The sequence below is a fragment of the Lineus longissimus genome, chromosome 12 (assembly GCF_910592395.1).
Source record: "Lineus longissimus chromosome 12, tnLinLong1.2, whole genome shotgun sequence".
Taxonomy (NCBI): domain Eukaryota; kingdom Metazoa; phylum Nemertea; class Pilidiophora; order Heteronemertea; family Lineidae; genus Lineus; species Lineus longissimus.
The window spans coordinates 16,078,624-16,095,315 of NC_088319.1; the positions used below are offsets into that span (position 1 = coordinate 16,078,624).

General features: G+C 40.3%; 1 protein-coding gene across 5 annotated transcripts in view; it reads left to right on the forward strand.

Moving 5' to 3' along the window:
- Window positions 1–795: 795 nt before the first annotated feature.
- Window positions 796–16,692, forward strand: part of LOC135496654 (secretin receptor-like) — a 51,409-nt gene continuing 35,512 nt past the window's right edge. For 4 of the 5 annotated variants that reach the window (XM_064786083.1, XM_064786085.1, XM_064786084.1 and 1 more), the window contains exon 1: window positions 796–1,964. In XM_064786083.1, the coding sequence (XP_064642153.1) occupies window positions 1,881–1,964 (84 nt within the window). In that variant the 5' untranslated portion in view covers window positions 796–1,880. Of the gene's footprint in view, window positions 1,965–14,382; window positions 15,244–16,692 lie in introns of those variants that run through there. The other variant, XM_064786088.1, reaches the window with a different exon arrangement.

Sequence of the window (16,692 nt, forward strand, 5' to 3'; positions counted from 1 at the left end):
TGTAACTGTTTATCGACTTGGCTGAGGTGGATAACTTGGGTACCGTACTTTATCAGGTTGGTTTACGGTGAAACTGCCGACGACCAGGCCAGAGTGAAGGCTTTTGGCAACCTGCCTCGATGTTGCAATTCCACATGTGGATTTAGCTCATGATTCTACAAGAAAGGTTAAAAGTGCGGACGTACATAGTCACCCATTAGGCCTGCTTTATCGACTTAAGATTTTTTAGCGGAGTGGAATTTATGTTTTCGGAACAATCTCCAGTGAAATGTCAGCTGGTGATAAGCCCGTTTGACAAGGAGAGGTGGCCACGGGGCAGTTATCGAACAAGTGTTCGATTCCCCAATGGACTTATTTTCATTTCCTGTAATTACTATTGACGATTTTTTGCATGTTTATCTAATGTAATTAAACTTCCAGTTTTTCGATATTGGCTTCAACAAAGATTCGGTAAAGTGTGTACCAACAATTTTTTTACATTTCTAAAATCGACAGTAGAGTTTTATTAGAACACCTCGCAAAATTCTGAGTAGGATGCGCCAAAAATGCTCGTCCAGATGCTCATGCTCTAGGTTTAAACTCTCTCGACATAAACAACCCTTTGACAAGGTTCAAGCTGATCGAGTAACATGTGTAAGCGCTTTTAAGATACCCGTTCAGAATCGATCGCAGATGTTAGTGGTTGTTTTCATTGACAAGCTGATACATCAATGTGAGAGTGTTCAATGTTTGTTTTGCTCTCTGTTCGATTCGTCGCTGGTGAAATACGCTTTTCGACTTCGTCTGTGCGTTTGCGTTGAAGAGTAAGCTTGTAGGATTAACTCTTCTCAAGTTTTTGGACGGAGACTAAAGTTTCAAAATCTCCATCTCTAATTCTCCATGGTTGTTTGGCTTTCTCTTCGTGTCGTCGCTAGTGATTGGCTCTTTGACTTCGTCAGTGCGCTGAGGAGTAAGCTTGTAGGATTCATTCTTCTCAAGTTTTTGGACGGAGACTAAAGTTTCAAAATCTCCATCAGCAATTCTCCATGTTTGTTTCGCTTTCTCTTCGTGTCGTCGCTAGTGTTGTAGTGATTGGCTCTTTGACTTCGTCAGTGCGTTGAGGAGTAAGCCTTCTCAAGATTTTGGACAGAGACTAAGTTGCCTAATCTCCATCTCCAATCCTACACGTTGTGTGTTACTGTTCTCTGTTCTTTGCTCTTGTTGTGGCCTTTAACTTAGTCCGTGGTGGTCTGGTAATGGTTGATTCAGATAATTGTGTCGACTAGTAAACAAGATGTTGGATAATTGCATGTATGACATGATATGTGACTGTGCAATCAGTATAATTTCGTGACATGAGAATCAAACTTTTTATCAAAAGACCAAAGTTATGATTGTCTGTATCTAGGCCAATTGATCATTAATATTAACATAAGCTAGGCGTACTGTGGTGAGCGGAGAGAGTCTTCATTTGATGCACGTTCAATAATGTACAGCGGATACTGTTAATGGAAAAGGAAGATAAAAAGCTGTGAAGGACTCTATGTATTTCCGTACTTCTTTTGCATTGACCGGACGAGCAGAATAACAAGATGAAACGTGACCTCAATTGATAGATGACAGCATGCCAAACATACATACACAAGTGAATACTTGAGTTGGTTCAATTTTCAAATGTCTGACATAAGTTAATCATGGCGAAAGAACGAACGCTTCAAATTATTCATGAGAATTTGTAGTGAAAGGGTCGAGACATCAAAAATAGTTTCGAATCGGATTATCTGCAGATGGAAGACTGCATGACAGCTTCGAAAGTGGTTAGAATTGGAATATATGTGGTGACGAATCATAAGCTTCAAGAATTGGATTAGACAGGACAGGCTTTGTGTAACTTTATCATTATGAGAAAATACAAACTGAATTGGATTAAGTTTCTTCAGCAAGTCCTGGCGTCTTGGATTCTTCTAAGGGATGTGGTTTCATCGGTGAGTACTTCGTTCTCTTATCTCTACCTCAGGTATGCGGTGTCCTTGGTGAGGACGTTCCCTTTTCTCAACTAAGTATCGGTAGCTCCACTGTAGGCTTTCATGATTGATATCTTGAATTTTTGCCCTTAGAAGGCCATGTAAAATAATTTGCTTCCTCCTCTCACTCCAAACTGGTGATCATGCTGCCAAGAAAATATTTCTTTCTCCACAAATATGCCTTATACCAAGTAAGGATTAATTTCGATATACACTTGATTATACCAGTTTGCTACTGAGAGTAAAATGTCCGGCAGTGCCGGCATTCTAGGAGGAGGGTGATGTAGGGTTACTGAGCACTGTATCCACTCTTTCAGAATCTATACACTCTTATGACCCGACAGCGACAGTGATCCCTCCACACAATCCAACGTACATAATTGGTTTATCTTTACAGAATAAAAAAGCCCTCATCACCACTTGTTGATTACAAAGTAGATTACATGGCTTTGTTATGCAACGCAATAGCATGTGGCTATTTGTACACAACATAACCCATATCGATCCAAATCAATCATTCAAATGGAAAAAGGTTTACTTCCACGCAATCAATCCGTGTTTAATTTACATCGTTGGGCGGAGTAGTTTCGGCTGAAAATATTATCATGGTTATTTTTTGCCTAAGGTTTCTAACACAAAGTAGTTCAAACAACACGGACCTATATGTCCGTGGTTCAAGTATGTCAACATTTAACCGTTCATGTAACAGGCCTATGGTTCAAGCTGGTAAATTTCGATGAATCCCTTTATCAAAATTGGTCAGGCTGGGGACAAAATCAATTTGGACCATGATCACGTATACGGAAATCGTTTCTGTGACACCCTATACATTGTGAGATTTCGCCGCATCATTAGACCACAAAATTATCGTCAACCGACAACTTGTTACTAACTCGCCGACCAATATGATTGACATAACCTATCTCGACTGTCGAGTTTCTCGCCATTATCGGCCAGCGGGCACTTGGGCGGTAACAAATAATGGTTTATGGCTAATCCGACTGATATTGCGCTTTTCCTTGTACAAAATGGATGTTATTTGTGGGTGTCGTGATGGTCAATAACTAGCACAAGCCATGCCATTTACAGGTAGGTTGTACGTGCACTTGGCCCAATATTCTGAGACAGGTGATGTTTTGTTGATGTCATGATGGCTCATGTTCGTTATTGTGCAGTTGCTGTGATCGGTAATTGCGAGCTCAAAGACAAGTGTTTCGTTGGCCTACTGGGATAATTTGTTTTGATGTCCAAACACATCTTGGCAAATCAAAACAAATCCATTTTAAATCAGTAAGGCACAAAACATTTTTTATCAAAGCTTCCGTCTGAGACAAATTGTGTTCCAAACGGCAGTCTGAGGTGCATGTGTATATACAGAATGTATGTGGTATGCATTATTAGGCCAGGAGACAAGGGAAAACATACTAAATCGTGCAAATTAGAATAAAAGCACCAAATTTGGTATATAGTCATATACTTTATTATGTACTAAACAATTTACATACAGTTGGACCAACAGTATATACATGTGAACGAACGGCGTAACTCTTTAACATTGGAAAGGTATTGGGAAATGTCGGGAAATCGTTGACAGCTCAACAGTCGACATAAACTCTGGAAGGTGACCTAATATGCATGAACACTGCTCACTCATTCCAGCATCCAAGTCGAAGTTGTACTGTTCAAGACTTGTACACGCAAGCACGACGAACGACGAACCTGCAGTGTGTACTGTAAGTCTGTGACTGATATACAAGTGGATTTGAGCTGTGTGCTGTCGCCCACCTACACTTTGTTTGTGTGCTATTCATAGCCACTAATCAGGATCTGGTGAATACAATGTCGTCAGTTCATTGAATGGGTTCGTGGTCATGGTTTCTATTGTTGAATGCTGGATTATCCAACTACAGGCCATCTTAATTGACCCTCAATGTAATGACAAGGCTAAGCTAGGCGCCAAAATCTTTACTTGAGGAAGCTTTATACGATCTGCTAGTACTTAAAACTGAAGTTGTTCGGCTGTTTATCACTCATAAACAGCCTCGCTGATGTACATTCGCTGACGTACATGTGCATAGGCCAATAGCGGTGCCAAGTTAGTGAGCTTCGACTGACCATCGCTCGCACAGCCCGACGATCTCGGCAGGAGATAATTCATCTGACAAAGTCGGCCATATGTTTTCTTCAAATTCACCCGAAATACAAATGTAGCGCACCATTTTAAATATTTCATCAGCGCAATCCTTCGGCCGAATCGGAAACAGAAATTCGATCTTTGATAAATCCGCAAACGCAGTGCAATGTTTTGGATTACTATTTTTAACAGTTGCGTTCAATTCTGCAGGTGTTCATCATCTCGCGATAAAATATCGTAAATCTATAAAATAATCAGCTCAAATGGTGAAAAAATTAAACGAAGTTTACCCGGCTCGGTCTAATAATTTATGGAATAATTTATGGAATTAGAAACTAGTTAAATCACCCAGCATATTTGAACGAATCGACTGTAAGGTGGTGATGATAATATGCATACATGATACATGTATCAGTCCCAAAGAGTGATCATGGTTGGACATTTTTACACGTATTGTTTCTCTCGTCATTTGGCATACGGTTTTGATTAATAAAAATATACACAATGTAATATCTTATGGAGGGTAGAACAGATTTTTATATGCATATCATCGTGTTTCTTTCGAATTTCATCAAATTAGCCCGAGTACATCCTCAAATTTCTGATAAAGAAGACTAAAATGGAGAAGCGAAAATGTTCCTTGTATACTGGTCAAAATTACGTAATACATGATTTTGAAGACGTCTTTAAAAGAGTCAACGGTTTCGGTTAACTCGTTGAACTTATAAGATAAGTCTGGCGCATTCGCGATAGGATAATTTTGTTTCCTTCCCAATGAGAGAAAAACACCTACTTAAGATACGCGAACCTCGACGCGGGCAAAAACTTTCGAAATGAAATGCACTCTGCATACAAAGTTATGATTATTTTCAGTTTTTTCCTATCCATTGTTTATTCGCTAGCTGATTTGGATTTTTTTCTCTGGAAAGCTGCGAGTTAGGATGTCAAAAGAAGTACTGCATGGTATTGCCCAGAGAATAGACCAGCTATTGTTTTATTTCGTGCCGCAATGTACGTTTTATATTCATGCCTGCTAGGAGGAGGAATCTTTTATCATCTGTATTAGTGGTGTATGATGTAATCATGTCAAGGGATTCTTTCTGAACGTCAATTTTTGGGAGCCTGGAAAGGCCACTAACACATTCAAATAAGCAAGGCTTAGCTACTTTTTGTGTGTCTTCTTATCGTATTTAAGAGGAGACTTTTCTTATTCTTGCGTTTGACACTAAACAAACATCTCTTGTGACATTGGTTTTGAAAGCATTTATGTCAGATTGACAGAGTAAATATTTAAAATCGTTGGTCAGGGACATGTAAATCTGATATATGAATGCAAAGAGAACTTCCCTTTCGATCGGTAATTTCACGCATCGCGTGCTCATGTTTAATTTGCGAAGTTATTTTGTCTATGATGTTACTGAATTTTAAGTAGCCTTTGATGATTGATGTGAAGCTATGCCCTCCTTTTGTCGCCGCTCAACTTTCTTCTTTTCTGTCAGAGGCCTATGGAATTCGTGTATGAAAGGCCAAGTGTTACATCCTTTCAAACTGATAATTAGACCACCTGCACCAACGCATATTACATGTTACTTTAGATCCACACGAATGGACAAACATCACCTGTAAATATGGTAAATAATAAAGAAAAGAATGACTGTTTGCCAAATATCAAATGTCATTCGATCAAGTTGATCAAAGCTTTGACAGCCGTTAACTGGGCATCTGAGATATGACTTCTCCGTTTGATGTCAAACTTATTCAAAAAGGCCAATACGACAAACTCAATGTACAAAGTTTACCGCATGCTGTTTTCGTTCTGCTCACTGTTTGTCTGCGCACTTAGAACTTTTAAAAAACAAAAAATACACCGAGATACATTATTAAATGTACATATATATACATGTATCTTGCTTGGGTGTGACTTTAAGAAGAAGATAAAAGCAGGGCCCAGTTGTTATATGTATGCACACTCACAGGTTTTTCAGAGAAATCGATACCCCATGAAGGTTTTGTGGCTTCTGAAAAACCTATGAAAAATCTCCAGGACGTGCATAGTTGTGTTGACTCAAAAACTCTAAATCGTTTTCCAAAAGCTCAAAAACCTGAAGAGAGTACACCCAGAAACCTACTTCCGAATGGAAAGTCTAAGAAAGGACTGTAGTCTGTGGTCTGACCGACCCATCACCACGTAATTACTCGTACTTTGACTGGTGTCCGACAGCGCCATTCCAAACTTCCGGTTCGACTCCACGACAGCTCGTTTAATCGATTCGACAACTAATATCACAAAAGGCTGTTGTGTTTGATCACATTACTAGGTCGTATTATTGGAATACTTTGATGGAAATCGCACAGATTGCCGCTGAGAAGTAAATGGGATGACAGATGAAGAGTGACCTGGCTGTCTGCCTGGATGCGGCTTTGCACTGCTCTCTCTGTCTTGATGCTCCGTTCAGCTAGTGTTTCCACCCATTTCCTACTGGGAAAACAACGAAAATGCGAACTTGTACTTTAGTAATATGTACTACTGCAAATCACTTTGTGGCCTTACTAATCATCCTCAGTCACTGTAGTAGAGTTCACCTCAGGCAGACTTCGGCGACAACCGGAAAGTGGATGTTACGACGTCTCTGCCGTTAGGTAAATTACTTCCTGTTTTATCTTGGGAAGATTTAGCTGTATTTATCAGTATAAGACCCCGGCGATAAGAAATGAATTTGCTATGAATTTGAATATGAGTTTTCTCTTTTTTTATCTCTTTTTTTGTTAATGTTCTGAAGTTGATAAGGTGCCTATAACTCGCCCTTCTGATTCTGGTTTTAACTGGAAGAACGATTTTTATCCAAGTTGGGGAACATCTGAGTCCGAGTGAGGCCTTCAGTTCTTCTCACTGTGTTCTTTTCAACCGACTTTATTCAACATGTCAGTATAATCCAGTAAATCACCCCCACTCCGGTCGTCATATACATGTACATCACATAGCATGCTAAACTTTACCAGCGGCCATGGATGACATTCTCTTCATCTAACAAAACAGAGCACCATTGGGATGTCGGGTCCGACTGTTCCGATGTGTCAAGTCCAGCAAAGGCTTTCCTAAAGAAGTACTATTATTGCAACTGACAACCTGAACAGCTTTTCGCAACCTGATACTGACGCACATCAAAGAGTGCAGCAAGTGGGGAAAAGAGAATAAACCCACACACTCGTGCGCTGATACTGATCGAATTGTCGGGTCGAGATCTTCTTTGCGGACCACATAGGAGTGTCGCCACTAATCAGATGGTAGCTATCAGGTTGAACGGACAGAACTATGACATTCGTCAGATAGTCAGATATTTTTATCTCTGAAACGAAAGAAGAGTGTTGGGTCGATTGTTCTATCGATGTAAGCAAAGGGTGTTTTAATGTCTCTAGCTGATTGAAATTGTGATCTTTGTAGGATGGAAATAAACGTAGGCAAGGAAGTGAAGCACTGTCATCTTATTCACAGCGGTTTCTTTTCTTGGTTTCTTGTAAACTGTGGGCGGCTGACAACTCATTATCTCAACGACAGCATAGAATGGCAAGAGGTCTATCGGATTTCCAACGGAATCAGGCAGAGCTGTGCAAGTCTATTGAAAGTATACGAAAAAGGCCTTTTAAAGCTGAGATAAAGATGACGAGATAGTAGACGAAACTTCTTGACATTTAGACCTCTTCTGCCTTCGCAAGAAATCAATGATAGGGTTCCGCGGTTTTGACGTAAGAGAAAGACTACACGTGCTAAGAAACTATTTATTGAGCCGCGCGGAGAATGGGTAACAGCCAACATTTTCCATTAACAGCTGTTGGTACATAGTATTGTCGATTCGTTGTTACATCTGCCTGTGCAAGATTATAATCCCCCTGAAACTTTTATCACCCGGACATATCGGTGTGTCATTTCAAACGACAGAAACGAGCAGATCGGATATCATAGCTCTTAGCTTAGCCGCAGGGAATGATCCATGATGGCTTGAAGGTTACGGACACGGTGGTTCTCCTCTGGCATTACTCGGCGTGTTATGATCGGTATGATTCTCCGTGACGTTTCAATATACATGTAATCGACACTCGACTGTACATTATGTTGAAGCTTACAGAATGACGTCAAAATCATTGTAGCAACGCAGCCAGAATCACCGAATGGAAAAAGAAATTTCCTAGACCCCCGAGATTATCCGGTTTCAACACTGAGAGTTGCTTATCTCGTGTCCAATTTTACAAAGGACACTGACATGACGGTAGGCAGCGGGTGTCCAGTTGATCTGGACTGGCGTTTGCGATCCCACGGAGGATCATTTGACATTGTCAAGTGTTGTTCCTTTGGTTGTCGCTTCATGATAGTGGATGAATAGGGAATGTCACATCACTTCACGACATGACATTCAGTTTGACAGAAACTCTCATGATCGACTTGCATATGTCAGAGAAATGCATAGCGATGTGCAGTGAATGTACTGTATATGAATAGTTGGCGAACAGTTGATGTAAATTATATTCTCATTGAGTAAGTTGGGAACTGGTCTAAAACCTGCCTTCACGCTGCTTTGACCCATCTACCCCATGAACCTGGGGGTCGATGTTATCAAAGTTTGCCATGATAATCCTTTGGTAAGACAGTATAGAACAATGGGACTTTAAGCCCTGGTGCGAGCGGCTTTGTTCTAAGACAATAGACTGTGTATTTGGCTGGGACTAAATTCTTCTGACAGCTAGGTAAGGGGCAAAAAACGTATGAGACAGCTTCGGTGATTCCAACCAGGCGTTGAATTGCTTTCAAAGCGATCGGAGGCGTGAGAACGGTTTTTCCGAAGTGTTGGTTCTCACTTCAGGGTTCGGAGAACTATTGGGGATATAGTGATGTTGCAGAATGACGGAGACCTGATGTAGACATGGTGTTTTCACCAAGTTGGTCTATTTGTTGCAGCATATAACGTGCCGACTTGGTGACTGCGTTGATGTTTATGACGGCGAGGCTACGAAAATACACCACTTTTTTGTCTTTTCCCAAACCACCCCCAGGTATGGAGTGGTAATGGATTGTTGCAGCATACGATGCCAACTTGATGACTGCATCAATGTTTACGACAGTACACCACACTTCATTTCTTCCCAAACCACCCCAAGCTCTGGAGTGTTAATGGACTGAGTGATTTTCTATCTATACCAATTTATCGTTACCACACGATTGTTGATTTCAAGTGCTTTGCCAACCGGACAGAAACATTGTCTCCTTTGATGAAAGATTCATACGTCACGGGAAAGCATGTCCCCAACGGCGCCGGACATCGTTCTTCCGCTGATACTAAAACCAGAATCTATCTATACCAATCTATCGTTACCACACGATTGTTGATTTCAAGTGCTTTGCCCACCGGACAGAAACACTGTCTCCTTTGATCAAAGATTCATACGTCACGGGAAAGCATGTCCCCAACGGCGCCGGACATTGTTCTTCCGCTGATACTGAAACCAGAATATTTCAATAAAATATTTCTATAGGAGACTTTAGGCAGGTTTCATGTAGGTTAGAATAAGTTAAAAGGGGTCACCAATAGAGGTCTGTCCTATTTCATCGAAACTGACAGGCTTGTATGAAATGCTGAATGAAACATAACCCGGGCCCCTATCTCTGAATTATATAGTCACCTGAAGGCTACTTTTTTTACCCCCTAACTCTTGTCTCTTCACCCTTTAAGACAAAAAATGCATTTTTTAACCTGATTTGTGAATGAATGACGTGAAAGATAATTTCAAGGGTGGAAATCTGTTCTCTGTAAGACAAGGAACTGACTCCTACCCATAAAACTACCTTTCGAAAGAGTTCCAATTGCTTTAAGGTTTCAAGTTCTGGTCAAAATGGTGGGGCCTATAATGATGAACCCTTAAACAAGAATGGACCTCTGTGCTGATGAAAGCATGGTGGCTTATGTTTCCGCACTTCAAGCAGAATTCCTGTGACATTATCAGCCCAATAAAGCCCACTGTTGCCCACACTCAGCTTAAAGATAAATACATCTCATATTTCCTGCGTTGATATCTTACAATACTCTTGACAATGCCCAATCAATGAGAGACGCCTTACTCAGCTGTCTTTCTGACATTCCTAATCCGGCCCCTGGCGTAGTATCAAGATGACCACAAGATGATTATGATATAAGCGGGGTCTTTCTATTAGGGATGGTAAAGGGCTTGACAGACCATGATAAGGGATAGTCCCGCATGAGAAATCTCGGTCCCACTTCTATCAGTTTAACCATAAGGACTGGCCTGGAAACGTGATATAGATGCTAACCTTGAGACATCGTTGGAGTATTCCATTACCATTTTACTCAAAACGACATATATTTCTTTTTAATTTTATCCCCAAATTGAAAATAACCAAAACACCTTATTTTTATGACTCTTGAGGAAAACGATATTTGTAGATGTTTTCCGCATTTTATTCATTCGTACCCTGCAATATTGTCAAATGCATACATGTACGATAAAAATTAATTGCACTCACGTACATGAACTGTATCTGTCTGGCACGATTACCACCTTTGTAACCAAGCGAAAAACATTTACCCTTCTGCGCCGCATTTCTTTAAAATGTAATTAAAAGTTGGAAATGTTGTTTTTTTAGATGTTGCTGAAAAGGTTTCTTGGCGGCTTATGTCGGCTTTGGCGGCGACGTGCCTCTCGGTGCACATGTCAGAATTAGTTACATGATCAGCTTGTGGCGTTCATTTGATCAACTTTGTGTGTGTGGTTAAAATTTTATTTAATTATTCTATTTATTAGTTCAGTGGCGTTTGGGGTCTTTGGGGACATTTTTCAGCGGAATACACATCTGACGTGTCTGCCGATGCATGAACAGATATACCAATGATACCGTCGAGAAGTAGAACCTCCCCCAGGAAAAACTGTCCATGTTTGTGAAATGTTACGCCTCAGTAGCATTTAGACGAAATCTACATGTAGCTTTGTGAAAAAAACATGCAAATTCATTGGAAAATTGTGATCAAAGGTAAAAAAAACAACTATACTGCACATCGGGCAAAAACTAAAACGACTGAAAATGTTAAGCTTTAAATGTTGAGTGACAGGTGGTTGTCGTAATTGCCTCTTAATAAAGATACAGATCTAAATATCAAGCAGCGATATCAATTAGATTTGAATCCGAATTTACGGCTCCACAGGTACAAAGTAGAGTTCTGATAAGCCTTAGTATTAGACCGAGCGGAATACGTCATGCATCCATATGAGGATTTTTATCCTTTACAATTACAGTGTTGAAATAAGACTCAGCTTATCAATCTGAGCAATTAAGAAATCACCATGTTGTCACTGAGTAGTCCTATAACCGTTCTTTGAAGTGATCGAAAACGTGTTCTTTGATTTGGAGATCATGTAAATATAAGATGATAAATAAACCTGACTTATTACCTCTTCTTTACATTCCGGCTACATACATTTATAAAAGTCATATCATGCCCACCATTAATAGATTTTAAGCCATTTTCCTTTAGACATCTACTGCCATAACGTTTTCCCAACATCTCATAGAATCTAATATTTGCAGGGCAAGAAGACCTCACCCAGCGCATAAATCCTAGGTTGGATGATACCCGGCAGATCGGCACGTCACATGTCGTGACCATGATAACTTTAGGGTTTGGGGTTCTGGCTCTTTTGGGTTTTTGGGCTATCGTCGGGTCTTAAGCGAAAGCAGCAAATCCCGTCTTTCGCTTGAGTTACCCGGCCTCCAAAAGAGATTTTTAAAAGGTATTTACACATTTTAGGTAGATTGAGAAAATGTTCTTGCAGACTAATGAACAGTGCAAGTAATTTCCAGTCAACTCCAGACGATGAGTGAGAAATTGAACATTTACCGACTTCTTTCTGTGGTAATATGAATTGCTGTCTGCGCTGTAACCGTTCACAATCCCACTTAATACGTCTACCACTTATCCCTAAATGGTGTCTCAGATACCACACAAATCAGTGGCAGTACAATCTGTCCGCTGCACTCTTGCTTTTACAGGTTTAACAAGGGGAAATTTCTCCCTCAGCTTCGCCTGTGACGAGTGTCAGTTTCTCCTGGTCTGATGTAAATACAACAATGGTTGGCATACCAAGAGGCCAGTGTGACGCAGTGAACGAAGCGTTCTAATGCATTTTTAGGCCGAGGGCCAAATCACAAAAGATACTTACTTATTGCATTCGAGACAAAAGAGACAATTTGGCGGCAGTGTAAAAAATTGTCTTATCGAGATTGAGGTAAGGTGCTCATTTCACACAAAACAAAAGTTTCCACAAAAAGAGTTGCTGCCAAACCAGTGACACTAGTAACCAGAAAATAATTTCAACTTTTTCAACTTTCTGTTGTAGGGGAAACACTCGCTGATACTACATTTGCCACACTACCGGTGAAGATGAATACAGGCCTCTGCCCTGGCTTTGAGAAAACAAATATGGTTTTAATCCAGGCCATTTATATGATAGATTGCTTTTGATGATAACGATGATTCCAACGACATGACAATATCTCTTCAACAGCTTCTATCAACATTTATTCAACAATTCTGAACAGTTGATTTGCGGATGACACATCTCACGAATCTACTTTACTCAAAAAGTAAAGAATTGAAAAATCAATATGCTTTGATTGAGAAATCCGTAGACAAACTTGGATTTTCTGCCAGCTAAATCTAGATGTGTTTACATGTTTGCCCAGGTGCAGAAGCATTGACTTTTACTATGTATCTTAATCGCCTGGTTTATGGAGATATAAATGGACTATCTCTGTAGAATTGCTTGAATCAATGTCACATGGCCAATCCGCAGATATGTTAACTTTATGGATAAACGTCGTGACTAGATGGGGGACCATGACTTTCTTGGGTCTCCAATTTGGATTTAAGAAAAACCAAATTTTGACGAAATCGGTCAGACCATTAGTCTTCACTGAGCGGCCCTATCATAAGGACTGTCATAAAGCATATACATGTAGCTATGAATAACGACCAAGTGATGAAATGACCAATCCTATGAATCCAATCTATGCTTTCCCACAGAAGAAAATAGATAAAATAATGGTAGGGAATATCATGATAACAAATTATGGGAAAAAGCTTATTACCATACAAACCACAAGAAAAAACATCAATCATGGCCGTGTGTATCAGGTCCTCGTGATTGTGATTCGATGTTGTCCATGATGATCTGAGCCATAATGACCAGAGATAGGGAGAAGGCCAGACAATTGCTCACCATTAGCCAAAGGAAAAATTCCAATCTATGGTCGAGGGTGATGTCGTGCTGAGGAATGAGATGATGATGAAACCCGGATATGAACCCCGGATATCACGCCGGACACATTAAGAGTGGCCGAGGAGAGTTTTTTGCTAATTTTATAAGCAAGGAACAACCAGGCATTGACCCTGTCTGTTGACATTGTGAGCTATTCTTTGTGAGGATTCATCTTGAAGTTTTGAATACCAGTTTGCAGTTACATTATTTAACTGTCAGAATCTAACATTTTTGATCACCTGTACTTTCTTCATACCCTGGGCCGATCGAGAGTTGAAAAGATAGCAAAATACAGTGGAAAAAGCTCATTTATCTGTCCTCACGATGCTTTGCTTAAATTTAGCTTAGCATTTTCTAGAGGCCTTGAACACAACCGGTATAATAAGGACAAAAGACCAACTTGATTACCCATTTACCTTTTGACTTGAAATCCCTCACAAAATCTTTACTCGTACATGTATCCCAACCCCCACACAACCACCAACGCGCCACAACCAACACCGATTACGGCACCCACCCACAGTTCCGATCAATCACTTTACAAGGCACCCATTAAGCACCAAATGAACACCGACGAAAAAGAGCATAGTTACAAACGAATTCTCAGACATGATTATCTTTGCAGCCAAACGACTCTTGGCCATTTCCAATAACGGAGGGGACTAATTCCTCCTAAAGGACGCCAGCGCCTGGTTCTCTTCGTAGTTATCCCTTTGATGTGGAGCGAGGGCCGTAAACGTGCTCAGGGCGGCATAATTTCTATGGCGTATAGTGGAGTCGGGTTCTAGAAAAACTACCATCGTAATGAAAAAGAGCTATTTATTCTGTGTTATCGGGTTGTAACGGTCAAAAGCCATAAGCAAGCATGAACACTGACACGAAGGCACACTCCATGAATAAGCTGCGCGTGTAGGATCACATCCCTACCTCTCCTGCTTGCTCACCGCAAGAGAAATCACTCTGTTGGCGATAATACATGAATTCGTCTTGCGCTCGTCAACCGCGTTTCAAAGAGAAGGCGTTCAAACCAAACCCTGGCCATAGTGTGGATGATTTATATCATGGACCAACCACACATTTTGATTATTCATCGGCTCAACTCAACCTGTTGCAACGTTTGAGATCTTCTTTGTGATTCTTGGATCGAGAGTTACAGCAATTATCTCTATTTACTTATGATTTAGTGTTTGCTCGATTTGATAGGATCTAATCTTGTGACAGTTGTAATATCAGTGAATGAGCACCTCGCCAGTTGGTATTTTAAGTTGCTTTGTTTTTGCATCTCCTATAGTATCATTATTGACTGTATTCTTTGCATTCACGAGCTGGTAAGATCAAATTTTTTGATCGGACTTGATCCTGGCGCCGATTTTGATAAATCGATTTAAAAATGACACTAGATTTTAACCGAGGTATATACTACGTTCCATTTGATGACTCGAAAAGGATTATGACGCTTCAAAACATTGATGAGCGATAAAACAGTTGCGTTCAAACTTCGCATCAGGTTATACGATATTTTCTGGTGTAACGTTTCATACGTCTCAGCCAGAGTAACAGCACATTGCAGAAGGATTCTTCCATTCAAGAATCACCGATTATTTTAGTAAACAACTGCTTTAATTTGATTGATCTGATTTGAACATTAAGCCCGAGTGGATCGCGAGAGATATGACTTAGATTTGACAAGAACATAACCTGTCGTGTGGTACTTTTCGATTGTGAACAGGATATCGTAGTTAATGGTTTTGAATTTCTGCGGATATTGGCTGCTGGAGAATGGGGGTAAGTCGAAATCTTTTATCCTTTTTTCAATATCTCAACGTGACTAGGAAAACACCGTGTCTTTTTTATATTGTCTTGGGAAGCGGAAGATAAAAGCCAGCAAGCGCGTGTTGGTATGTCTCACAAACACCGCGAGGGTGAAGCTTTAGACCATAACCGAGGCGGCTGCAGAAGTTTTTGGCGAATTGACAGCTCCATACAAGTGATGTTTGGTGGAACAACCGATACCAGCCGACAGTGAGGTATCAATGGGTGATATGAATAAAGACTAGCAAATGCTTTTACTCCGGTTTTGTACAGGAAGGCCTAGTGTAAATGTACATGGAGTTTTAGATAAAAGCATTTGCTAGTCTTTATTCATATCACCCATTATCTACTCTAAAACACTTCAAACTTGATGTATTTCTTGCACAATCCACCTAGAATTTCTGTCGACACATTTTATATCGACCGAAAGATTTTGTTTCACCAAAACGAAGCTTACATCTTATCCATTATAAAAATGTGTTTTAGACTTGTCTTTATATCGTCATGGATACATGTGTGGGTAAACATCCACTGTGCTTGGTCATCATATTTGGCATTATCTCTATTGCAGTAATAAGTACCCTGGACGACTAATGAGTGTAACATATGTTACGACAAAAGGCAACGGTATTACGTAGCCTTCATCTCAATATGGTCATAACTAGGCCTATCTTTGCTAGCATCTGTTCTCAGAATCAATAATGCAGAGGTCCATAAAAGTCCGTTAAAAAGTCGATTGTCCAATTGATCATGCTGGTTACAGCTTGTCGTAAAATAAATATTGGAAATATCTTATTGCCAATAACACGTGTATCGCTGATGATGGTTTTAATGCACTCTCGTGATGACCGGGGATATTGTCAGGACTCATCTTTCAGTGAGTTGCTTTGGTCGTGTTGATGATACTTTAATTACATAGCTTGACCGGATCCAGACACTATTTGATATGGCCAAAGACTCACTGCTTCATTGCATTTCTTACAACAGGCGAGGCGATATCCGTTGTCAGAATGCCTCCTCGTTCTCATTCTCGAGTCGAAATTGAAACCTCAACATTGTAATACCACACCCGCTGGTCCGGTAATCTTATTTGCAAGCATGTCAAACAAGTCAAACACTTCGTTGTTGTAATCGTGGCAAATAAATTCTTGTTCCTCTACCCATGTTTTTGGATAACTGTCGGGAATGATTGACCCGAGGAACTCCTGGTATAGGCCCAAGAAACTTTAAACTCGTGGAAATAAACGAGTTTTAAACCTCTTACTGGTCATAAAAAAGCTATTAAAGAACATCTTGACTTCTTCACCTATCAAATCCTTCAATTACGATATTGGCGAGTGGCAATTATATGCTTGACCGGCCAAATATGTATAGCAAGGATGACACTGTCAGACTATAAAAGACCCTGACGTTTCTGATTGA